This window comes from Geotrypetes seraphini, chromosome 11 (genome assembly GCF_902459505.1).
Source record: "Geotrypetes seraphini chromosome 11, aGeoSer1.1, whole genome shotgun sequence".
In the NCBI taxonomy this organism is placed as follows: domain Eukaryota; kingdom Metazoa; phylum Chordata; class Amphibia; order Gymnophiona; family Dermophiidae; genus Geotrypetes; species Geotrypetes seraphini.
This window is the reverse complement of record NC_047094.1, coordinates 60235926-60260087: the sequence shown is the minus strand read 5'-3', so window position 1 is coordinate 60260087 and position 24162 is coordinate 60235926. Positions and strand designations below refer to the sequence as shown.

Below are 24162 nucleotides of genomic sequence, written 5' to 3'. Positions count from 1 at the left end.
TTGTGTCAGAACATTTTATTTTTCTAATCACACTATTTATGGCCTCTTTTCCTTTGTGAGCCTGTAATAATGCTGAGAAGGTTTATGTTGCTGTTACTGAGATAACAGTAGAATCAGACTTTTTATTTTGTATGATGACTTTTATAGGGAACTGTCCTAGTTCTGCTTTACTTCCAATACTGGGGAAGCGGGGATGCAGAATATGTATTTGGATTTAATATTGTATAGCAGTGATTCCCAAACCTGTCCTGGGGTCTCCACAGCCAGTCAGGTTTTCTGGATATCCATAATGAATATATATGAGAAATTTGCATGTACTCTATGCAAATCTCTCATGAATATTCATCCTGCAAAGTCTGATAGGGGATCCTCCTGGACAAGTTTGGGAACCACTGCCAAATGAGGCAGCATATATGTGTTAGAGCAGTGGTCTCAAACTCAAACCCTTTGCAGGGCCACATTTTGGATTTGTAGGTACTTGGAGGGCCTCAGAAAAAATAGTTAATGTCTTATTAAAGAAATGACAATTTTGCATGAGGTAAAACTCTTTATAGTTTATAAATCTTTCCTTTTGGCTAAGTCTTAATACTAATATTGTCATTTATAGCTAAAGAGACATATGATCAAGAAACTGTTTTATTTTACTTTTGTGATTATGATAAACATACTGAGGGCCTCAAAATAGTACCTGGCGGGCCGCGAGTTTGAGACCACTGTGTTAGAGCATATATGTGTTAGATTTTTAATGAATATGCATGAAAAAGATTTGCATACTATGGAGGAGGGTATGCAAGTCAATCTCATGCATATTTGTTGTGGATATCCTGAAAACATGACTGGAAAGGGGGTACTCCTGGACAGGGAAGTGGGGAGGGAAATGCTGCTGGTGAGAAAAGGGGGCTCGGACTGAAAGTGAACAGATGGGAGAAGGGGGCTGGGGGGGGGGGGGTAAAATGGGTTTGGAGCTGAGGCTGAAAATAGGGGACATGTGAGGGAAGGAGGCTTTACTAGCACCCGTTAATGTAATGGGCTTAAACACTAGTTAAATGATATTGTTTTTTTTCTTTGGAGCTTCTGAAAGAATATAGACAAAGTAGACAGTAGTTGGGGTAAGTTTTTGAGCTGAAAATTGTCTTCCACCCAATAGTTAAAAGTATGTACATCGATTTCAGAGCACATGTACTTGCAGTAAAGGGAAAAAGGACAGGTCAAGAACATAGGAACCAACTTTTCAAAATAAATGGGGATGCTAAACTCAGTGGAAAGGGCCTCTCCTTGGACACAATCAAGGAACTGGTTAAATCTTGGGGTTGCTCAAGCACCCACAGAGATGGCTCCTATGGGCAAAAGGAAGCAGTAAGCAGGAAGGTGTGCTCAGATTTTCGACTGGTGGACCACTTGATTTACTTCTTTAAGGCTTGCCTCTCATGAAAGCAGAGATCATGATTAATGTACTAGTACTGAAGCTCTGATGAGAGAGAAATAGAGCTAAACTAGTGGGACACAAACCTCTCTGCTCAGTTTATTTCTTACCATATCTTAACAAACTTGCAAAATGGAAGAAAAATAATTTGTCAGGTACTTCCCTTTATAATACTATTATATATTATTTTGCGATTATGTTTAGTTTGATACTTTAAGGACTATTGCTATTCACCAGACTGGTCTATGAACAGACATTTATAGTAGTAAGCTGCTCGTTAGATGACAGGTGATGTAGCGGAGTGCCTATAGGAGGCGGGATGGGGGGCGGTGGCTGTGGCTGCGAAAAGCTTGGGGGGGTGTTTCTAGTTCAGGCCACGCCCCTTGTCGTTCCTCGCTTGTTCACTGTCGGAGTCTCCTCTACTCGCAGCAATGAATCGTTTTAAGACGTCCAAGTTTAGGAACACGGTGCCGCGCATCCCCAAGAAGGAGGTGAGCTGGGGTTCAGGAGCAGTGCCTCTATTTGCTGCCAAGCGCAGGCTGAGGCTTAACGCGTGGTATCGCATGTTATCCCCCGTCTCTGGCTGACTGTATGTAACCTGTCCCAGTGCTCTCCCCACGCTCCTTTCACTGACTGCATATGCTGCCTGCTCCTTCGCACCCTTCATGCAGTGACTTTACACTGCCAGCACCAGCCTTAGCCTGTCCCGGTACAGGAAGGGGCACTGTAAATGCTCCCGCTGTCTGCACACGGGTGAAGCTGGAGTCTTCCTAGTATGCCAAGGAGGGGAAAAAGGCAAAAATATTCCCGGAAACGTGGGTTGGAGGGCGCAGTTAATTCCCCTGAATACACCCTTCTGTCTCAAACGAATTGGAAGAATGTGGGTTGTTGTTTTTTTTATCAACGGCCGACCAAAGAAGGTAGCCTAGGGCGGTAGCTTTAGGGAGAAAGCAAAAGGCAGCAACAGTGGAAGCAAAACAATGTCTCTGACAGCCACATACAATGGAAACAGCCATCTGCACCTTTACCTGCAAAAAAAGGTGTAATATTTAAAACTATGATATCTAGGTATGAGTCTTAATGGACTTCTTGTAAAGTGATCATGATTATAGAGTTTAACTATTAATATTATGGAGAGAGAGGCTATGAGCTGGGGACCTACAAATGAATGGACCCTTTTATTAAAAGCCTTGGTGAAAGTGGCCATTGCGTTCCCTTACTATGGGTCTTTGCCATGTGCCAGGGCCACTTTTGCTGTATCTGGAATAGGCCGCTAATTTTGACTGTGCGAGTCCCTACTGCCACTGGTAAGTGGTAAGGCCCTCTGTGCTACAAGTCCCTCCTCGAGGGCGCAAATCCATTTGGGTTTTCAGGATTTCCCCAATGAATTATCATGAGATCTATTAGTATACAATGAAAGCAGTGCATGAAAATAGATATCATGCATATTCATTGGGGAAATCCTGAAAACCCAACTGGATTGCGGCCCTCGAGGAGGGACTTTGACACCCCTGCAGTAGTGCCTCATGTACTAACTGATTAGCGTCATCATGCCATCTCTCTACCCCCTAACATACCTCCTTCCCAGAAAATTAAACATATTTTTTAGCTTGCTTTGTGCTCTTGCAAATTGGCCATTTTACTCCCAAGATACCAACGCATGTCCTGCAGGAAGCCTACTTTGTGGTAAGTGTGCGCTAGCACCTACCACAGTTTTGAAAAAGGATCCCTAATTGAGGGGAGTGTAAGGATGAAAGATTGTCTAGGGCACCTAGTATTCTTGCACTGGCCTATTTTTTTTTTTTTTTCTAACCTGGAGAAGTATTTAGGAATAATATATTGCTTCTTGTAAAAGTGCACAGGTTCTTGAATCATGGAATATGTAATTGATGAGTAATCTTACTTTTGTTTTGTTTAATCTTTTGCTCTGTGCATGCAGCCAGCGACATTAGTAAGGACAAATAGGACAGATTATGGGATACTCTTCCCTCTGCCGGGACTGGGTAAAACGAGGATCCTGCAAATTTCTACAGCACGGCTTTAAAAAGCGGCTGTGGCATGGGGTCCACGGGGATCCTTGTTTTAACTCCTATGGGCCTCGGGGATCCTGCTTACCCCACATATCCTCATCTTGTCCACTCCCCCCCCCCCCCCCCCAGCGGGTTCTTTGGGTTCCATAGGAGTGAGTGAAATCTGTAGGAGTAAAAAAAATGAAGATCTTTCGCCACGGCCACTTTCTTTTTAAGGCTGTGCGCTTTTAGTTCCATGGGGTCCACCTTTTAACTTCTACCCATGCTGGGGTTTTTTTCTGTGGTTGGGATTGCTGATGCTGAATACCATATGAATTTCCCGCTGTCTCTTCCTAGTGCTCCCTTTTGTTGTGCCCAGATTTTCTGCGCCCCAGTATCCCAAATGCCTTCTACCTGGGGGCCCCACTGATCCCATGGAACTAAAGCACACAGCCTTAAAAAGAAAGTGACCATGGTGTGGGGTCTGCAGCGATTCTCATTTTAACTCCTGCAGACCTCATGGATCCCACTCGTCCTGTGGGGTAGAGGTCTGTGGGGTCTGCAGATCATCGTTTTACCCAGTCCCCCCTCTGCCCTAAAAACTGAGTGGAGGTACAAACAGCAATAGACCTTGTTGCCATGGGGTCTTTTTTTTTTCTAACAGTATTAGAATTGTCTTCTATTTTTTGTAGCTGAATGAGAGTTTTTTCCTGCTTGGGGTTTGTAGAATTTCCCTTGGCAGGAAATGAATGTGTTGCTTGCATGAAGCTGAAGGTCTTTTGTAATATACAAAGACTTCTTTGCTGTTTTTTTTCCCTGGAATATACAATATTACTATTGTGGAATATTTTTTCTCTATTATTGAAAAGATGGTAAAATGTCTTCTCATCTGCTACTTTTAGATACTTAAGTTCATTCTGCCTTGCAAATTAATTTTCTAACTGATGCATTAAATTTGGAGGGCAATAGTTTTATTTTATTTTGTATTTTTTGAATTCAATGGCAAGACACTGTATTCAGTGCCTACAATGTTTCTATTTTTTTTCCAGGCTGAGTAGGCGAAACTGGGTTTATTAATTAACATATTTCATGCAGGGCTTCCCTGTTCACAGTTGCTTTAATAGCACCAATTACTTGACATAGTAAAATCAACCAAGGTTTTCCTGTTTGGCTTTGCTTTCCTTCAGCTGACTGATTTTAAATTAAACATGCATGGTCCTAGTTTGAGATATTTTGAAGTATTTTTTATGTTGTATGCTGTGATGATTTTTTTCCTCTTTCATGTCACAAGACTTTCATTTCCGCCCTCTTTTCCTTCTAAGTCTTTTATTTTAACTCTTTCTCTTCTGTATGGCTTCTGAGGCTGGCTGCACATGATCAGAGGGAATAGAAGCTGAGTTTCTTTAGTTTTGTAGACGTAAGATACAAGTACAGAATGCATTTTCTGCTGAAAAGCTAGCAAAATCAGCGGTGAGGCACAAGGAGTTTCATTCTGATTACCAACTTTTGCCTTAGCTAGTTTTGCAAGAAAGAATAATCAGCTTTGTTAATTTGAAATACTTTAAATATATAAGTAGTGCTCAAACAGCATGCCTTAGTTATAAAAAGTCTTATTAAGAACAGGCACAGAATCTGGGCATGTTATACATACGTTCCAGGTTGGTACAGTTGTGCCCAGAACAACTATTCTTTTCTTCCACGATGCCTGGTATCTGTCTGTCTGTTCCTACAGAAATCAAGTCATGCTCTGCACAAACTAATGCAAATTTGACTATCTTTCCAAACATCAGGAGTTAGCTGGAGCACACCTCTCCCGCAGGCTAATCCTAATCCAGTTTTCATGAAGAGAGAACATGAGCCTTGAATAGCTGTAGCATCCAGAAAGCTGGTGAGGGTCACTGCATTTGCTCATTCCCAAAGAATCTCAGTAAAATGCAAGGGAGTCGCCAATGCACTCTAAATGTTTGATTGCTCCTTTCTAGCATCAGGCCAAGTCATCATAGAAACAGACCTTCCAATAATGAATACCATTTAAGATCCTCAAGAAATAATATGTTTTATTTTTGAGCCTCCATGCTCTGTATCTCCTCATTGCTTATCCCAGGTCTATTGTTCTGCTGCAAGTTAAATCGGTACCTCTAAAAAGAGACTACAGCTCAGAAACACATAGGCCTAGATTCACTAAATTCACCATTGTTGGGCAATCCGTGGCTGAGTCTTGCTGAGCGACCTATTCACAACAGCTTCAGCATGCAAATGATGTAACATAAGAACATAAGCATTGCCTCTGTCGGGTCAGACAAAGGGTCCATCGTGCCCAGCAGTCCGCTCCCAGGGCGGTCCCCCAGGTCCGTGACCTGTAAGTGGTCCTTAACCTAAATTCTTTATTTCCTATTCATTTAGTAACTGTATAGTTACCCTCTGTTTGTACCCTTCAGTCCCCTTCTCCTTCTCAGGAAGTCATCCAATCCCTTTTTGAAGCCCAATATTGTACTCTGCCCTATCACCTTCACTGGGAGCACATTCCAGGTGTTGACCACCCTCTGAGTGAAGAACTTCCTAGCATTCATTTTGTATCTGTCTCCTTTCAATTTTTCTGAATGCCCTCTTGTTTTTGTTGGCCCGGTTAGTCTGAAGAATCTGTCCTTCTCCACCTTCTCTATGCCTTTCATGATTTTATAAGCCTCTATCATGTCCCCTCTAAGTCTCCGCTTTTCCAGGGTAAAGAGCCCCAGCCTCTCCAACCTTTCAGCATATGAAAGGTTTTCCATGCCCTTAATCATCCTTGTCGCTCTTCTCTGGACCCTCTCGAGTATCGCCATATCCTTCTTAAGGTAGGGCGACCAGTATTGGACACAGTACTCCAGATGTGGGTGTACCATTGCTTGATACAGTGGTAGAATAACCTCCTTTGTTCTGGTAGTGATACCCTTTTTGATTATGCCCAACATTCTGTTCGCTTTCTTTGAGGCCACTGCACATTGCGCCGCCGGCTTCATTGTTTTATCCACCAATAACCCCAAGTCTTTTTCTAGGCAGCCTTCCCCCAGTACCTTCCCTCCCATCGTATAGCTGTACATTGGGTTCCCCTTCCCCACATGCAAGACTTTACATTTCTCTACATTGAAGCTCATCTGCCATCTTTTTGCCCACTCACTCAGTTTGTTCAGGTCTCCTTGTAATTCTTTGCATTCCTCAACATTTATGACTCTACTGGAGAGTTTTGTGTCGTCCATGAATTTTATAACTTCACACTTTGTCCCTGTTTCCAGGTCATTAATGAATATATTGAACAGCAGCGGTCCCAACACTGACCCCTGTGGGACCCCACTTGTGACCCCTATCCAGCCCGAGTATTGCCCTTTTACTCCTACCCTCTGTTTCCTGTCCGCCAGCCAATTCCTGATCCATCTGTGCACGTCCCCTACCACCCCGTGGCTCCACATTTTCCTCAGTAGGCGCTCATGAGGTACCTTGTCGAAGGCTTTTTGGAAATCGAGATATACGATGTCTATGGGATCACCCTTGTCCAATTGCTTGCTTATCCCCTCAAAGAAATGCAGTAGGTTTGTTAGGTATGATCTTCCTTTACAGAAACCATGCTGGCTTGTTCTCATCAGATTATTTTTTTTCTAAATACTCATTGATACCTTCCTTGATCAATGATTCGGCCATCTTCCCCGGAACTGAGGTTAAGCTTACCGGTCTGTAGTTTCCTGGGTCGCCTCTCGATCCTTTTTGAAGATAGGTGTTACATTTGCTATCCTCCAGTCCTCTGGGATTACTCCTGTTTTCAAGGTTAGGTTGCAATCTGCTGCAGTAACTCCGCTGTTTCGACTCTGAGCTCTTTCAGTGTTCTCGGGTGGATTCCGTCTGGGCCCGGAGATTTGTCAGCTTTTAGTCTATCTATCTGCTTGAGTATGTCTTCGAGGTTTATCTCTATGCATGATAATTTTCCCTCTTGATCTCCCCTGAAGATTTTTTTCCGGTTCCGGCATGTTGGATGTGTCTTCTCTTGTAAAGACCGGCAAGAAGAACATGTTTAGTCTGTCAGCCACCTCTTTTTCCTCCTTCACCACTCCCTTCTTGTTGCCTTCATCCAGAGGTTCCACCTCCTCCCTCGCCGGCTGCTTTCCTTTCACATATCGGAAGAATGGTTTAAAATTTTGTGCTTCCTTAGCTAGTCTCTCTTCATATTCTTTCTTTGCTATTCTGACCACTCGGTGACACTCTTTTTGTTGCTTCCTGTGCTCTTTCCAATTTTCTTCGGTTTTGTCCTTTTTTCACTTCCGAAATGTCCTTTTCTTGTCTCCTATCACTTTCTTTACTTCAGTGGTTATCCATGCCGGGTCTTTTGTTTGATTCTTTTTGCATCCTTTTCTAAATCTGGGTATATACAGGTTTTGCGCCTCGTTTACCGTATCTTTGAATAAGGACCAGGCTTGCTCCACAGTCTGCGCCTTCTTTGAGCTGTTTTTGAGGGGGTTTTTCACCATTCGTCTCATTGCGTCATAGTTCCCTTTCTTGAAGTTAAACGTTGTTGCATTTGTCCTCTTTCCTTTTGGTAATCCTACTTCCACTTTGAACTGGATCATATTGTGGTCACTGTTACCTAATGGACCCACTACTTCCAGTCTCTTTGCAGGTCCTTTCAGCCCGTTGAGGATTAGATCCAGAATCGCTGACCATCTCGTTGGTTCCTTGACAAGTTGTTCCATGAAGCAGTCTCGTACAGTCTCCAGGAACTCCGTTTCCTTTGTACATTTTGAAATTCCAAGACTCCAGTCTATCCTGGGATAGTTGAAGTCTCCCATAACTATGGTGTTAGTGTTCTTGCATTTCTGCCTCAATTCGGCTTCCATTTCTGTATCATTTGCTTCAGTTTGCCCAGGTGGACGGTAGTACAATCCCATCTTTATCTCGGTTCCGTTCCTTCCTGTTATTTTAACCAATAGTGATTCTAGTTGGTCATTTGTTGCTGCCGCATCCACGCTGGTCGATTTAATGGTGTCCTTGATGTATAGTGTGATTCCTCCTCCTTTCTGATATGTCCTGTCTCTTCGGTAGAGCTTGTACCCTGGCAGAACTATGTCCCAATTGTTTTCCTTGTTCCACCATGTTTCCATGATCCCTATGATGTCTAGACTCTCATTATTGGCCATGACTTCTAATTCCCCCATTTTGTTTTTTAGGCTCCTTGCATTAGTGTACATGCAGTTCAAGTCCTGGTATTTTCTCTTCCTTGTTGTTTTCTCTTGTGATCGGATGCACGCCCTACTGCGATCGAGATGCATGTACAGATCATCCTTGTTGGTTGTAGATGCGATTTGCACATGTGCTGGCTCTTAACACAAATGAGGTCAAAGGGATGGTTGCAGTTTAGCTGGCCCTACGCGTGGACATTAATAAGAAATCATTTCAATTTGGCCTAGGTGCAGCCAGATTATATAGAACAGAACACGCTTTTAACCCATGGGTTAACACCACGGGTTCGCACTGCACTGCGCTTTTTACCGAACATATGGGGATTTACTGTTAGTATGTTCAGAGCTTGAATTGATTTCTTTAGGAGTAGACAGGCAGACACCAGGCATCATGGAAGAATAGCTGTTCTGGGCACAACTGTACCAATCTGGAACGCATGTAAACATGCCTAGGTTTTTGCTTGAGTGTTTGGAACGCCATTGGTAGATTACTACACCAAAATGTATCCACTATGTTAATAACATGCATGAGTGAGAGAGATAAAATGTTAATAATGAAACTTTACTTCAAAAATAGGTTGACAAAATTTTGTGGAGATTTGGTTAGAATTTTTCCCGATGTCTCAAGAGCTATGCAATTAAGAAGGAAAGAATTTTTAAAATTAAAAACAAGAGTTTTAGCTCTTAAGGCATCATTTTATTTAAAATTTCCATGTAAATGTCTTGTTAAATTACAAGACATTGAATATGTATTTTGGGATCCCATTCAATTGCAACAATTCTTATTAGCTCGAGAACAGAAATGAGTTTTCTTTCTTTAAATGTGTTTCACTACTGAGAAATTGGAGGATGTAAGTCCCAAACAGTAGGGACTGGTTAAAGATTCACAAGGATGAATCAAAAACCAATTCTTAGTTTTCTTCTTATTTTTGTAGTTAGAAATTGTAGCATGTCTTCCATAGTTATGGGGTTGGAAAGGAATTTTGTTTGTATGTATAAATATTGTTAATGTGTAAGACCTTTTTTTCCTGGTATCATCTGATATTGTAATCATTAAATTTGTATTAAAAAAAAATGTATGTGTTAGAGAATGTATGTTAATTTTTTGCTATTTTCTACAATAAAGTGCAGATAGTGAAGGTTCATTTAATAAAATGCTGCTAGAGTTTGTGCATTAAATGTCTTTTTAGCAATGAATTATTGCTGAGTGTGAAAACATAAAAGTTACAGCTATAATACCAAGAAATTTGTTCCAATAAGCAAATATAATAACAAAGTTTAAGAAAAATGGAGCTTTATGTAATCAGAGGCTTTAAGCAACCCCAGGAGGGGCTTTAAAAATTATTTTCTGATCAAGCACAATCAAATTCATGGGAAAAACTTAAATTCACACAGTTTTTCCAACTTTAGGTTTTTCTGAACAACCCTAATGTACAATATATACCATACTAGTGCAGGGTTCAAGAGGGAACGAACGATCTGTTGCTGTTAAGCAGGACTGAATGGGAAAGGGGGAGGGAGGAGAAAAAACCCAAATACCCTCACGTGACTCCTAAAAGATTAAAAGTCTTAACTGAGCTGAAAGTCCTCCATGAAGCAGGAGGAAGCTGTGAAGTTAAAATAAATTTTTGGAAGACATGTCGGGAGTTTGCAGCTGCACTGTTAAAAAAACAAACAATTGAAGGGGAAAAGCTAGACATACTTAAACTGGACAGTGATACAAACAGAGAAAAATTATGGCAGTAAAGATTAGATGGCCTATCCAGTCTGTCCATTCACACCATCTACTATCCCTTCCTGTCCCTTAGAAGTCCTACGTATTTGTCCCCAGCTTTATTGAAGCCACATTTTTTGTCTCCACCACCTTCACCAAGAGGCTGTTACACAAATTCACCATCCTTTTCGTTAAGAAGTATTTCCTCAGGCTACTCCTGAGTTGTCCTATTTTCACCTTCATCCTATGCCCCCTCATTCTGAAGCTTTTTTTTTTTCAATTGAAAAAGACTCATCTCCTGTATGTTTATGCCAGTAAATCGCAAACTATATGCCAAGATAAGATGCGAGCCTGTCACTGCCGGCACTAGTGCCTTTCCTCCTCTCTGCCCCCTTCTCCCCCCCTCCTGGTGATAGAGCAATTTCCAAAATCCGGCAGTTAGTCCGGGTTTGGAAGGCCCATGAGCTCAGGGCCACATCTGGAGGGCCTCTGAGCATGCACAGATATCGATGTGTGGAGCAAAAAGAAAGGAGAGCTCAAGGTTTGAGGGGAAGAAAACAATCCCATCTCTTTGCTACATTCTCCTTCCTCTACCCTGCCCCCTACTGTTCATCTTTCTCCATGGGGTTCCATTCTCACTCCCCATCTCCCATTCCATCTGTTCCCCATGGAGCTTATCTCATTCTCAGCCCCTTCTGCCTTTGCTTAGAATGTTTCTGCTGCCTCCACAAATTCATTTTGTTTTGTCTTGCGTTCAGATTGAGTTGTTCAAAGTTATCTTCTATTAAGTTTATTCTGTTTTCCGTCACTTCCACTCTTTTAGTTAATGCTGCTGCATCTTCAATAGCTTTTTGTAGTTTTTTGTTGCTGTCCAGAACAATTTCTTTAATTTGTCTTAATTCTTCCATTACATCGAGGTTGTCATCTGATGGCAATGGAGCTTTTGAAGGAGTAATACTTGGCTCCGGTTTTGATCGTTTATTACTTCCTGTACCGGATCCTCCTGCTCCTAAATCGCTTTTGTTCTGTTTGCTAGACGTCATTGTCTTTCAATATTTAGATTTTTTTCTTTTGAATTTTGATTTTTTTTTTGTAGTAATTTCAAAATTATAGCTTTTGAGCACGGAGCTATTCGTTTACCCGACCATCGGAATGCGCGTCCAAGCCACGCCCTACAAATTCATTCTTCCGTAGCAGCAGTTCTGATTTAATGTCCAAGGTTAATATTTACTGTTTTAGTTTTAACATTTTATTTGCATGTGATCTTATTGTCTCTATGAACTGTGTCCCGTTAAGGATTGTAAAGAGAGGTGGGATATAAGTGAAGTAAGTGAATGGAAACTCATCCTTCACTTTTAGATCTTTCATGTACTGCAGTAAGGAATTAAAGAGAGGAGAATTGTGGGCAGTATATGAGCTCATGGTCCCAACAGCTTCTCCCAATCCATTGCTTCCCCACTCCTGTGCACTCACTTTTTTAAAAGAAGTGAGAAGTCAGGGAAGACTCTCATTCTGTCTTCCTGAGTTTGTCACTGAGGCAGAATTCTTGGTGGGAGGAATGGGTCCTATCAGAGCAGCTGTGGAGAGGAAATCACCTTTAAATCTTTCACCTCCACCCTAAGGTGAAGCAGAGAGGAGCCAATTAAGCAGAGCGCTACACTGTAGATTCTGGGTGCTAGCCTGGATATATTTTAGGCACCTGTGGAACTAGTACCTGGTTACTTTTCAGCTCTGGATATAAAAGTTCAAATCTTTATCTGATTTCAGTAGACGAGCAGAAAAAAACATTTTCCATAGAATAAACTGAAGGATAGGGAGTCATTGACTAAAGTTAAAAGGAGCAAAGTTCAGAAGGAATGTGAGAAAATACTTTTCACTTGGAGAATAGTTGATGCTTATAATAGACTTTCAGTGAAAGCGATAAGAACCAGAATGTAATTATGTCTGGGAAAGATGGATTCTAGTGGCAGGGGAAGGAAGGGATAAAAACAGTTGTTTAGTAGAACCTGCACCAATGCCAGTAAAAAAGTCCTATTGAACAGGCTGGGGGTGCTAAATAACCCTTATCAGACTCCATATTCTGTGTCTTTAGAGAAGGAACACATTAGACACCATGTCATCTGTCCTATTATATCACTTCTATAAACTTCCTGTATTTCTTTCTCTCTTCCTCAGGGGTGGATTAGTGATGTCCGAACAGGCTCCCCTGCTTCCTGTGGAAATCACATCAAGGCCAGTTGCAGTCACATTGCTTTCAACAGTGATTCTACAGGTGAGATAATAAGTGGATTATAGGAACCATACCATCTCCTCAAGGAAAAATCTGTGTGTGGTGTTAAAGGACCTGCATAGACATTGAAGATGTTGGCTGAAAACAAATCACAGGTCCACCACCCACTGTGCATAACGCAGGTTTTACTTCAGCTGTAGTCTCTTGCCTTCCTCTATCATAATGGTCCCTTTGTTTGTGTCACATGAATGTTTGCATTGAGTTCATTTTGGGTTGTATAACCTCTGATGAAAGTCTTCTCCAAGAGTACGCCACCTTCTCAATGACATATTTTCTGATAATCCTTTTGAGATTCTTTCATTTTTGTTTAACTCAAAGATTTTTATTAAAAATTTTAAAAAACAGCTTTTAAATGAGCAAAAATACCCCATGTACAGTTCCGCTTAATCATTATTATAATACAGGTTTATACTCTTATCTAAATCAGGGATCTCAAAGTCCCTCCTTGAGGGCCGCAATCCAGTCAGGTTTTCCCCAATGAATATGCATTGAAAGCAGTGCATGCACATGGATCTCATGCATATTCATTGGGGAAATCCTGAAAACCCAACTGGATTGTGGCCCTCAAGGAGGGACTTTGAGACCCCTGATCTAAATAATCTAATTCCAGACCCTACATTTGTTCAAACTTGTCTTTGCGGTTATGATATAAGGCTGTTAGATGCTTCATCAAAACTATGTAACCTAAACTCTGCTTCCACTGTGCAATATCTGTTTTCAGCGACCCCTTGAAGTGCAGAAAATCCCATGCTTAATAGACAGAGTTCCAATGAGAGAGTCCATTCTGAGCCAATAATGCTTTGAACTTCTCCCTGTACTTGTTCCCAGAAAAAAACGTTTGTCCTTTGAGCTTTCTTCATGAAAACATAAGAGATGCTGAATCAGACCATTAAACCCAACATCTTGTCTCCAGGGCAGAATAAATCCAAATAAAGAAAGGAAGGAAGGAGAGAGAGAGAGGAGAGTTAGTATTGGCTAATTCCAGATCAGTAAAACTCTGAGAGAAGAGACCTGGCAGATTCCAAAAGTAGATCAATTTCTTATAACTTACTTTGAGGTATAAGTGATGGCTCTGCCAAGTCTATTCTTTATGGACTTTTGCTCCTGGAACTTGGCCAAACCTGTTTTGAACCCCTGTAGGTTAATTGCTTTGATCACATCCTGCAGTGGCTGATTCCACAGTTTAAGCTGTGCACTGCAGGAAAAAATAGTTTGCATAACTTGTTTTCATCTGGCATGCTAGTTTTATGGATTGTTCTCTTGTTTATTTTTTTTAGAGTTAAACTACTGTACCCTGTTTAACCATTGTGCCCCACTCATGATTTTGTCACCTTTATGATTTTATATCCCACCTCAGCTGTCTCTTTTCCAAGCTGGAGAACTCTAGTCTATTTAGTTTTTTTTCATGAAATACATGTTCTGTCTTAAGCATTTTTGTCACTCTTCTCTGAACATTTCTAGTTCTGCTATACCTATTCTGAAATACAGCAACCGGAACTGCACACGGATCTTGAGTCCACTATGGACCAGAGGCCTGGTGGAGCGTGGGTGATGGAAACTGAAGGTGACCATCTGAGTGAAGTGATGATGGAAACTATGAAACAGTTGGTGGAAGTAGGAACTCATTTCCAACAGCCCTTCTTAGACTTAATGAAGGAATAAACACAATCCACCAGACAGTTACTGCAGCTGCAATGATGAGTGCGGGCAGACAGTTAATGGTGGGAGCTATGAATATGGTCACTTTGACACTTAAAAAAATGACTTCTAATGATCCTGAAGACTTAATCATGACTTTTGAAAGAATAGCTGTAGTTGCAAGGTGACCCCCTGAACAATGGGCCTTTAGATTGGCTAATTACTTCACTGGAGATGCATTAATGGTCTATCGGTTCCCGACACCTGAACTATCTGCTTCATATGATGAGGTTAAGTCTGCCATTTTTGACAGAGTAGGATTGATCCCAGAACATTATAGGAGGAGATTCAGGAACCTTCAAATGTCTTTCATGGATAGGCATAAGGCCTATGTGCTGAAACTGCAGAACGTAGCCAATAAATGGTTAGTTCCTTTTCAGAAGACTGTATAAGTGTTGAGAGCCATCCATATGGTCCTGCAGGTGCTTGGAAGCTCACTGGATTTCAAAGAGGTCTGTGTTTCATTGGACAAAGCAATGGTGGTAGTCTATGTCATTTCAGTTGGCTTTCTCAGCAGCACATGTAGTGGGAGTGGACAATATGCAAGCGGATTTCCTCAGCCAGCAGATTTTGAAACTCAGAGAATGGGCTCTATCTCAGGAAGCGTTCGACAGCATTGTGGGTCATTGGGGGTTTGACCTTTTGGCATCAGTGGCCAACAAGAAAATGGCTCGGTTTTTCAGCTGAAGATACGAGTCAGGAAGTGCCATCTTTGGATGTCCTGGTGTAGCCATGACCACAGACAAGACTTTTATATATGTTCCCTGTGTGGATCAAGATAGGCAGAGTCCTGCAAAGAATAATGTCGCACCTGAGGCTGTTAGTTCTTGTTGCTTTGGACTGGCCGAGGTGTCCGTGGTATGCAGGTGTGGTCCGTCTAAAGAGGGACCAGGGTCTCAGACTATCCTGTTATTAAGGGTTACTCTCACAGGGCCCAATCGCCCTGGAAGATCCCGAGTGTTTTGGTCTTATGGCATGGCAATTGAGCATGCAGCCCTTGCGCGTAAATGGCAATTAGAAGTGGTGATTGCCATTCTTCTAAAGTCCAAGAAGCAGACAATATTGACTGCCTATGTGAAGGCCTGGAAGTGCTTCCAGGGCGGGTGTACACAGAAGAATGAGGATCCAGTCGCAACGCCAATTTCTTTGGTTCTTGTATTCCTTCAAGAAGGGCTTGGCTCCCTCACAGTACAGCCATTGGCCTCTCACCCAGATGTGTCTTGATTTTTGAAGGGAGCATTATGTCTGAATCCTCCTGTACATCAACTTTTTCCAATGTGGAATCTTAATCTCATTCTGCGGGCTCTACTAGAGCTCCGTATGAACCTTTGGAGAAAGTGTCATTGATGGACCTGACAGTTAAAATAGCATTTTTAGTGGCTGTCACACCAGCATATCAGATGTCTGAACTACAGGCTTTATCCTGCAAAGAATCTTTTCTCAGAATTTCAGAAACTGGGGTATTACTGCACACAGCCCCTTCTTTCTTGTCAAAAGTACTCTCCAGTTTTCATGTCAACCAGGAAGTACAATTGCCAGTTTCACACCTTCGGGGTCCAAGAAGAGTGACAAAGTTCTGAAATTTCTGGATATTCACAGAGTTGCTTTATCTGAAAGTGACAAATGGGGTTTGACTGTTGGATCTTCTCTTTGTGCTGGTGGCTACTGGCTGGCTTCAAAAGCGACCATTTCTAGATTGATTTGTATGGCTATTTCTTCAGCTTATATCAGCAGCGGAAAGCAACCTCATGTATCCTTAAAGATATGTTTCACTAGGAGTGTAGCATCTTTCTGGACAAAGTCTAGAGCAGTTTCTTCCTCCATGCTTTTACAAAGTTTTATAGGGTGGATGTAGCAGCCAAATTGGATACTGCTTTTGGATCTTCAGTACTTTCAGCTGGCTCATCTGTCCCACCCTAGATTAGTATGTCCCACAGGTTCAAGACTGATGTTCCTATTGCCTTAGAAGGGAAGATTAGGTACTTAACTTGATAATCTTCCTTCTAGTGGATAGGAACATCAGTTTTGAAGCCTGCCCTGTCAGATGTTCATTAGCCTGCCTGCTGTATGACATGTCAATATTTATTTATTTATTACATTTCTTACCCGCTTATAACTAAGTGGTTTCCATAAAAAACATTAGTGGAGGGGCATAATCAAAAAAATATGTCTTAGTCCGTTTTGGGCCCAAGTCGCTAGTTGCCCAAAGTTGGAAATGTCCAAAGGCCACTCTCGAAAAATACGTCTAAAATGTGTTTTTTTTTCCTGAGAATCGTCTGCTTATACTTCCAGCCTTTAGATGAATTAGCAGTCTGGACGATCAATCTTTATACCCCATTCTTGTCCAAAAATTTGTCCAAGTCAAAAACGCCTAGAACAAAGACCTTTTGGACATGGGAGGGGCCAGCAAAGTGATGGACTGCCACCCAGACATGGCAACAAAGTAGTTGGGCACCTTACTGCTGCGAACTTCACAAAAAGGGTGCCACATAAACATCTCACCAGAGCTCCCTTATAGGTTATGGTAAGCCCCCCCCAAAAAAAACCTACTATATCCACCTGTCTACCATCCCAGTAGCCCTAATGGCTGCAAGTGGCACATATATTGCAGTACAATAAGGTTTGGGGGGTTTATGGTGGTGCACGTGTTTCATCATGAATGCAGTGGTTAGAGAGTCTTATGGGCCTGAGTTTTCCTCTGTATGGTTCACTAGCCTATCTACTAGGCTTTCCTATGCCAGGTGCTGATGTTCTGCAGGCAGATATATACGTTTTTATTCTCATTTTTATGGCAGTGGGGAGGGTCATTGATCACTGGGGGAGTGTGTGGGAGTCTGTACTTTGTGTCTGTAGTGGTTATCTGGTCACTTTGGATACCTTCGGGGTGTTTAGACTTGTTTATAGATCGCCTAAGTCACTACGTATAAGTTCTGTGTAGGCAATCTCATTAAACTTTTGGTTATACTTGCAGTATGACTAAGTGTAGGTCGGCCCACATCCTGCCTACCTCCCACCCTAACCACTCCTTCAAAAATGCCCCTTTTCACTCTGGGCATACAGCAGCACTGAAAAGGCCTAAGCTGTTTTTAGATACATCTAAAACCCGTTTTGATTATCGGCACTTGGACGACCTATCTTTTTGATTATCGAAGTACTGATTTAGGCAGGTTTTTAGACGTTTTAATTTTTTTATTATGAGCCCCATAGTTATCAAATAACGTACAAATCCTGTGCTTTCTTAAAACATTTTTCCTAGTTAAAAGCGTTCATAAACAATGTGGTTTTCAAAACCTTTTTAAATTTCAAAAAGAGATCTCATAGGTCCTGTCAATTACTGGATATCTTGTTTCTTTCTTCTGTCCAGCAAGGTCAGAGGAAACAACTTATATTTTGAAGAGACTAGGGGGTATCTTTCAAAACTCCAAGACTGTTAGTGCAGGTTGCACTCAGGTAGGTGGCTTGTTCATTCCACCTCGTTATCCTCCCCTTTTATCAAGCCTAGAGAATGACACGGGGATAAATTTTTCCCTGTCCCCGCAGGAACTCATTTTCTCGTCCCCGTAAGTTCTTTTCCTGTCCCTGCTCCATTCCTGCAAGCTCCATCCTCATCTGCACAGACCTCAAATACTTTAAAATCATAAGTGTTCAAGGCTTTTGCGGTTAAGGCTGAGCTTACAGTAATTGGACAGGGACAAAACTTGTGGGGACGGGACAAGGAAATTTGAGTTCCTGCGGGGACAGGGAAAGTTTGTCCCCCTGTCATTCTCTAATCAAGCCGCTTTAGGGTTTTTTAATGCAGGCCGTGGTGGTAAAAGCTCCGACACTCACAGAATTCCTATGAGTGTCGGAGCTTTTACTGCTGCAGCTTGAAATAAAAAACCCTGACGTAGCTTGATAAAAGGGGGTGGGTATATGTTTTAAATGGTTCATGATTATTTTGTGTTAAATGTTGTAATATGAGCAGAACAGGCTTGTTTCTTAGGGAGAGTCCCCATACCCCTCCCTGTTATGTTTCTTCTCTAGGGCTGACCATCTGTTTTGATATGAACTGAGGAATTTCAGGACAGCCCAGAGTGAGGGGAGGTGGAACAGGAAAATGTAAATGAGGCTTTCTATACCAGATCTCACGATAAGAGGTACACAACCCACAGGTTCAAAACTGATGTTCTGTTTACTAGATTACTAGAAAGAAGATCTTCCCATATTTCCTCTTTCATTCCTTTCTTTTAAAGCGGCCGCTATGAAGGCAAACAGAATGCTAGGCATAATCAAGAAGGGTATTACAACCAGAGCGAAAGAAGTTATCCTGCCATTGTATCGGGCAATGGTGCGTCCACATCTGGAGTACTGCGTCCAATATTGGTCGCCGTACCTTAAGAAGGACATGGCGTTACTCGAGAGGATTCAGAGGAGAGCGACGCGTCTGATAAAGGGGATGGAAAACCTTTCATATGCTGAGAGATTGGAGAAACTGGGTCTCTTTTCCCTGGAGAAGAGGAGACTTAGAGAGGATATGATAGAGACTTACAAGATCATGAAGGGCATAGAGAGAGTAAAGAGGGACAGATTCTTCAAACTTTCAAATAATAAAAGAACAAGAGGGCATTCAGAAAAGTTGAAAGGGGACAGATTCAAAACGAATGCTAGAAAGTTCTTTACTCAACATGTGGTGGACACCTGGAATGCGCTTCCAAAGAGTGTAATAGGGCAGAGTACGGTACTGGGGTTCAAGAAAGGATTGGACAATTTCCTGCTGGAAAAGGGGATAGAGGGGTATAGATAGAGGATTACTGCACGGGTCCTGGACCTGTTGGGCCGCCGCGTGAGCAGACTGCTGGGCAAGATGGACCTCAGGTCTGATCCAGCAGAGGCATTGCTTATGTTCACTCAGTCTTTTGTATCTGTTATTTAGTGTTATGTTAAGTAGTGCTTGTATTCTGCCAACTTCCTTAAAGTAAAGGGTCAAATTGGATCACAACTAGTTATGATAACAGCTAAGGAAGACATTTAATAAAAAAAATTAAATCAATCACCATCAATAAATCAATTCTATCAATAAAGAAAAATCATAACAAATATTTTCTAAATAGGTTTCTAGATTTTGACAAAAAAAGAGAATATGCTCTAATCTATTTTAAATCCATAGGAAGAAAGGACTGCCTGATAACACACAGAACTATTCAAATCTATTTAATACCACACACCTAATATGAGGGGGGAAAAGAACAAAATGAGTTTCTAAAGCCTGATTTATACAAACTCTATTTGGAAAGTTGAATAAATTGACCAAATAGTTTGAAATCAATCCCTTATACAGTATATCTTAAGAACTATACTTGCTAATTTAAAAACAGTCCTGGTTCCAACCAGCAACCAATGTAGTCTTATCAATGAAGGAGATGCCTCATTAATTTTTTTCAGATCAAAAATTATTTTTGCAGCAGTATTTTGGAGCATCTGCAATTTAGACTGCAATTTAATCAGGATACCTGAGTATAAACTGTTACAATGGTCAAGCTGTGACAAAATTAAAGATTTGTGTTAAAATTTAAAAATGTTCTTTAAAAAAAATCTCATGTTATGTAATTGTTATAACTTCAAAAACACTGTACTACGTATATGATTAATTTGGGGTTCAAATGATAAAAGTTGTATCCAATAGAATACCAAGCACTTTAGCCACAGTTTCTACTTTCATAGTTTCATACTTTCATCTTGAGATACCAGATATCCTGGAATATTTTTGTCTTCTCTTTATTGAATTGAAGGCTATTTGCCTTACTATAAGTTTCTAATAAACCAATGATATTCTAGATCTCAGATATAGATTTATCCAGATTTTCCTCGACTGGTACAAGGATCATCATATTATCAACATAGGCATAAAAATTAATATTCACTGAAGAGAATATCTATGCAAAGGTACTCATATAAAACAAGATGGGTGAAGACGGTGATCTATGTGGAACTCCACAACAAGGAGCCCAACTAGATGATCACACATTCTTCATCTTAACTATAGTTTCTGTTTAATAAAAATTCCTTGAACCAATTCAAGATAGCTCCTAACCCGCCCAAATCACTCAATTTGTTCAACAAGATTTCATAATCCACTGTGTCAAAAGCTGCACTTAAATCAAAATTGGAGAAGAATAGCCTCCTTTCCTCTGGCCAAAATACCTTTGGCCTCTGGGACTAAAGTGAATAATAAGGCCTTGGTACTGTAATTTGTTATAAAGTGAAACTTTGTAAAACTCAATTATATTGATCCAAAAAACTTACTCAAAAAATCATCTCGCATGCTTTTGTGAAAAGTGGTATACTAGCCACTGGTATAAAACTTACTGGAAGAGATAAATCCAGCTTGAGTTGCTTTGGAACTGGGGTTAGAATTATTCCTTCCAATTCTTTTGGAAAGCAGCCTCTTCTCAATAATTCATTAATAATTAAGTTAAACCATTCCACAAATTGTTGTGGAATATCATGTATCAAATAATAATAATAATAAACTTTATTCTTATATACCGCCAACAATCTTGCGACTTCTAGGCGGTTTACAATGAGGAGAAACTGTACAGACAGCGAATTACAGAGTATAATAGTGAACATCTGATATTAACAACATTAATAATAACAACAGTTTATATACTGCCGGACCGGGAAGTTCCATGCTATTTACGATGAGTTAGAAAAGTTTCATAAATTGATTGGAACATTCATAGTTAGAGATTAGAGGTTAACAGTTTACAAGATCAGATATGGGGTGGAATTACGAAGGGGGCTATTGTCCTTATTCGTTACCTATGTACTTCGCGAACAAGTATGTTTTTAGGTGTTTCCTAAATTCACTATAGTTGTAGGAAAACTGTCTAGCAAACATGAAGTTAGATAATTTATTAAATACTGAACATATTTGAGTCATCACTGGTTGAAAAAACTCTCAACTTATGTTCACAGGAACAGAATGTAAACGAGATACTTCCATGCCATCTGCTGAGCGAATAAATAGGAATGACAAGTATTGTTTAAATGTCTGTATGCAAATGCCAAAAGCCTAAGAAACAAGATGGAAGAGTTAGAATATATTGCACTAAATGAAAAGATAGGCATCTCTGAGACCTGGTGGAAGGAAGATAATCAGTGGGACGCTGTGATACAAGGGTACAAATTATATCACAATAGTAGGGTGGATCGAATTGCTGGAGGCATAGCACTATATGTTAAGGAGGGCCTTGAATCAAATAGACTAAAAATTCTAAGTGACCAAAACACACCTTGAAATCCCTGTGAGTAGAAATTTTGTGTGTAAAGGGGAAAAGGCTAGTGATATGAGTGTATTACCATCCACAGCCAGGATGAACAGACAGATGCTGAGATGTTATCAGAAATTAGAGAGAGTAACAAACTAGGTAACACAATAATAATGGGTGATTTCAAGTACCATGATATTGATTGGGTAAATGTGCCTGAGCCAATGAGCACTCGAGCACTGACAGTAAAGTAAGATTACAACAGCTCTGCTCCAGTATGGCAGTTTTTATGTTCTTAGTAATAGAAAACCGTGTTGGTAAAGTTTGCACAGTAAACACATTTCCCTGCTGTGCATTACACGAAATGCTCATTAAAATCAGTCTTACTTGCATGGAAACCTTTTATGCATCGGGGCCTGAGTGGCTTGTTGACTCCTCTTCCTCCCAAACTGCTGTGGTGGCTCTAAATTAGAGGTGTGCATGGAGATGGGGACAACAGGATTAATACTACTAGAATGGGATGGGACTGATCCAAGTGGATGGGAACAGGAGGGAATGGATCAGAATTGAATGGGGAAGTGAATGGGAACCAGACTTTGTTCCTGTGCACAACTCAGAAACTTGAAACATCAACTCTTCAGATTGGAACTCCTGCCATCAGCACATCATCAGAACATTCTTTTTCAGTTGCAGGATGAACAGTTGAGGAATGTAGAATGGAACTGAGCTCTGGCTCTGTAGATGGTTTATTATTTTTACATATATTTGAAATTATTTGAGTTCTTGCAGTAACCCTCAAGGGAAAGCAGGCTTGGCAGAGAATTATAGGCTCATAGAAATAATATAGGAGGAGGAGGATATAAAAGGAGGAGTAGAGGATATAAAAGGTATAGCACAGGAGGGATAGGTTGAGCGACACATTCTATCCCTCATTTGCTAGCCTGAGATCATAGAACTCACTCCCCTGTTAATAGATTATTGGATTACTAACCATTGAATTAGTTCTTGTTTTTGTATATTCTTTGACTGCATTGATTTTTATTGATACAATAAACCGTTTGGATTTGAAAAACTATAACAGGGCACTGGTGGTCATTCTTACAAAGGGCTTCAGCAGCCTTTCACAGTTCATGATGATAATGTTTTTCTTGCATATTTAATAAAGTATGTCTATTGTTTTATCTTGAAACCTAACAAGCTATGGGATGTATTTTATGTTTTTTTTAAATTTACAAGATCTTTTAAATGTGGGTTCGGTACAATGATGGGAAAGAGAAGCGTGGGAGAACATGATGCATTTATTAGTTGATGGTGAGTTACACCATGTGAAGTATGCTACTACCAGAGCTATGGCTATATCAGTGGCAGGGGGTGAAGCTTTGAAATAATCTGGTTGGACAATTGAGAATGAATAATAACTTTCAGAGGTTTAGGTTAAGAAGTAGTGACTGAAGGAATGAAGTGATTAATGGAAATGTTACATGTATATTATTTTGCTTTATTGTGTTTTGTACTTTTTTGGGGTGTTTTTATCTTATGATTATTATGTTAGGTTGGTTTTTTTTTTTTTTTTTGGTAATTCACTTACCCCCCTCTTTTACTAACACATAGTGCGGGTTTTGGTGCCAGCAGCGACAGTAACTGTTCCGACGCTCATAGAAATTCTTTGACCGTCGGAGCAGTTACTGCCGCGGCTGGCACTAAAACCCCGCGCTATGCGTTCAGAAAAGAGGGGGGTTAGATATAAGCGGAATACAAGTTTTAAAATAAATAAATGGTACGGGGACAGTACCAATATGATGGGGTAAGGATAACAAAGAATTGATTGGAGACAAGTGGGGATAGGAACTAGATTATGTCCCCATGCACATTTCTTCTCTGAGTGCCCTGCTGATGCTTTTCCCAGCTACTTTATGGCTCAAAGTTGCACAGTGATTGATTTTTATTGGTCTGGGGCTTCATTGATGGTTACTGGCTATTTGACTGCTTCCATTAACAAATGCAGGCATAATTGAACGTGGCACAGATGCTATCTTTATGCTCATTTCCAAATGAAGCTGCAGCTGTACTATAAGAAGAAATTCTGTGGCTTTGAATCACAGACTGCAGGATTTGATTCATAATGCTATATATTGCTTATTATAGGTGTGTTGGGAATCGTACCTCTGGATGTGAAGAATGGCCACAAAAGGCCAGTATCCCAGCTCAGCTGTCATTCAGGTGAGGTCTTTATTTATTTGACATGTGTTGTACCACTAAAAACTGACACATAGAACTAAGTGGTTTACAAACTAAAATTAAGCAAAGAAAGGAATTTCAGCATAAGTATAGAACAGGGACCACATTATGAATGGATTAATAGAATTCATTTATCAAACATTTTAAGCAGTGCATAGATATACAGCCATGAGCTACATAATTAAAAATTAATCCTTATTTCATGATGAATAACATTTGGACTGTAATGTATCTTTAAATAGATTTTTCCTCAAAAAAGTATTTTATTAAAAAAAAAAATCCAATTTAAATTTAAAAAAAATCTGATATATATATTTTTTTAATCATTGATTTTTA

At 40.6% G+C, this 24162-nt stretch overlaps 1 protein-coding gene across 3 annotated transcripts in view; it reads left to right on the top strand.

The window, feature by feature from the left end:
* The first annotated feature begins 1772 nt into the window (after positions 1-1772).
* Positions 1773-24162, top strand: part of LOC117345779 (mitochondrial import inner membrane translocase subunit TIM16-like) — a 638816-nt gene continuing 616426 nt past the window's right edge. For 2 of the 3 annotated variants that reach the window (XM_033914922.1, XM_033914919.1), the window contains exons 1-3: positions 1773-1914; positions 12526-12622; positions 23734-23808. In XM_033914922.1, coding sequence (XP_033770813.1) covers positions 1855-1914; positions 12526-12622; positions 23734-23808 — 232 coding nt within the window. In that variant the 5' untranslated portion in view covers positions 1773-1854. Of the gene's footprint in view, positions 1915-1983; positions 2464-12525; positions 12623-23733; positions 23809-24162 lie in introns of those variants that run through there. The other variant, XM_033914920.1, reaches the window with a different exon arrangement.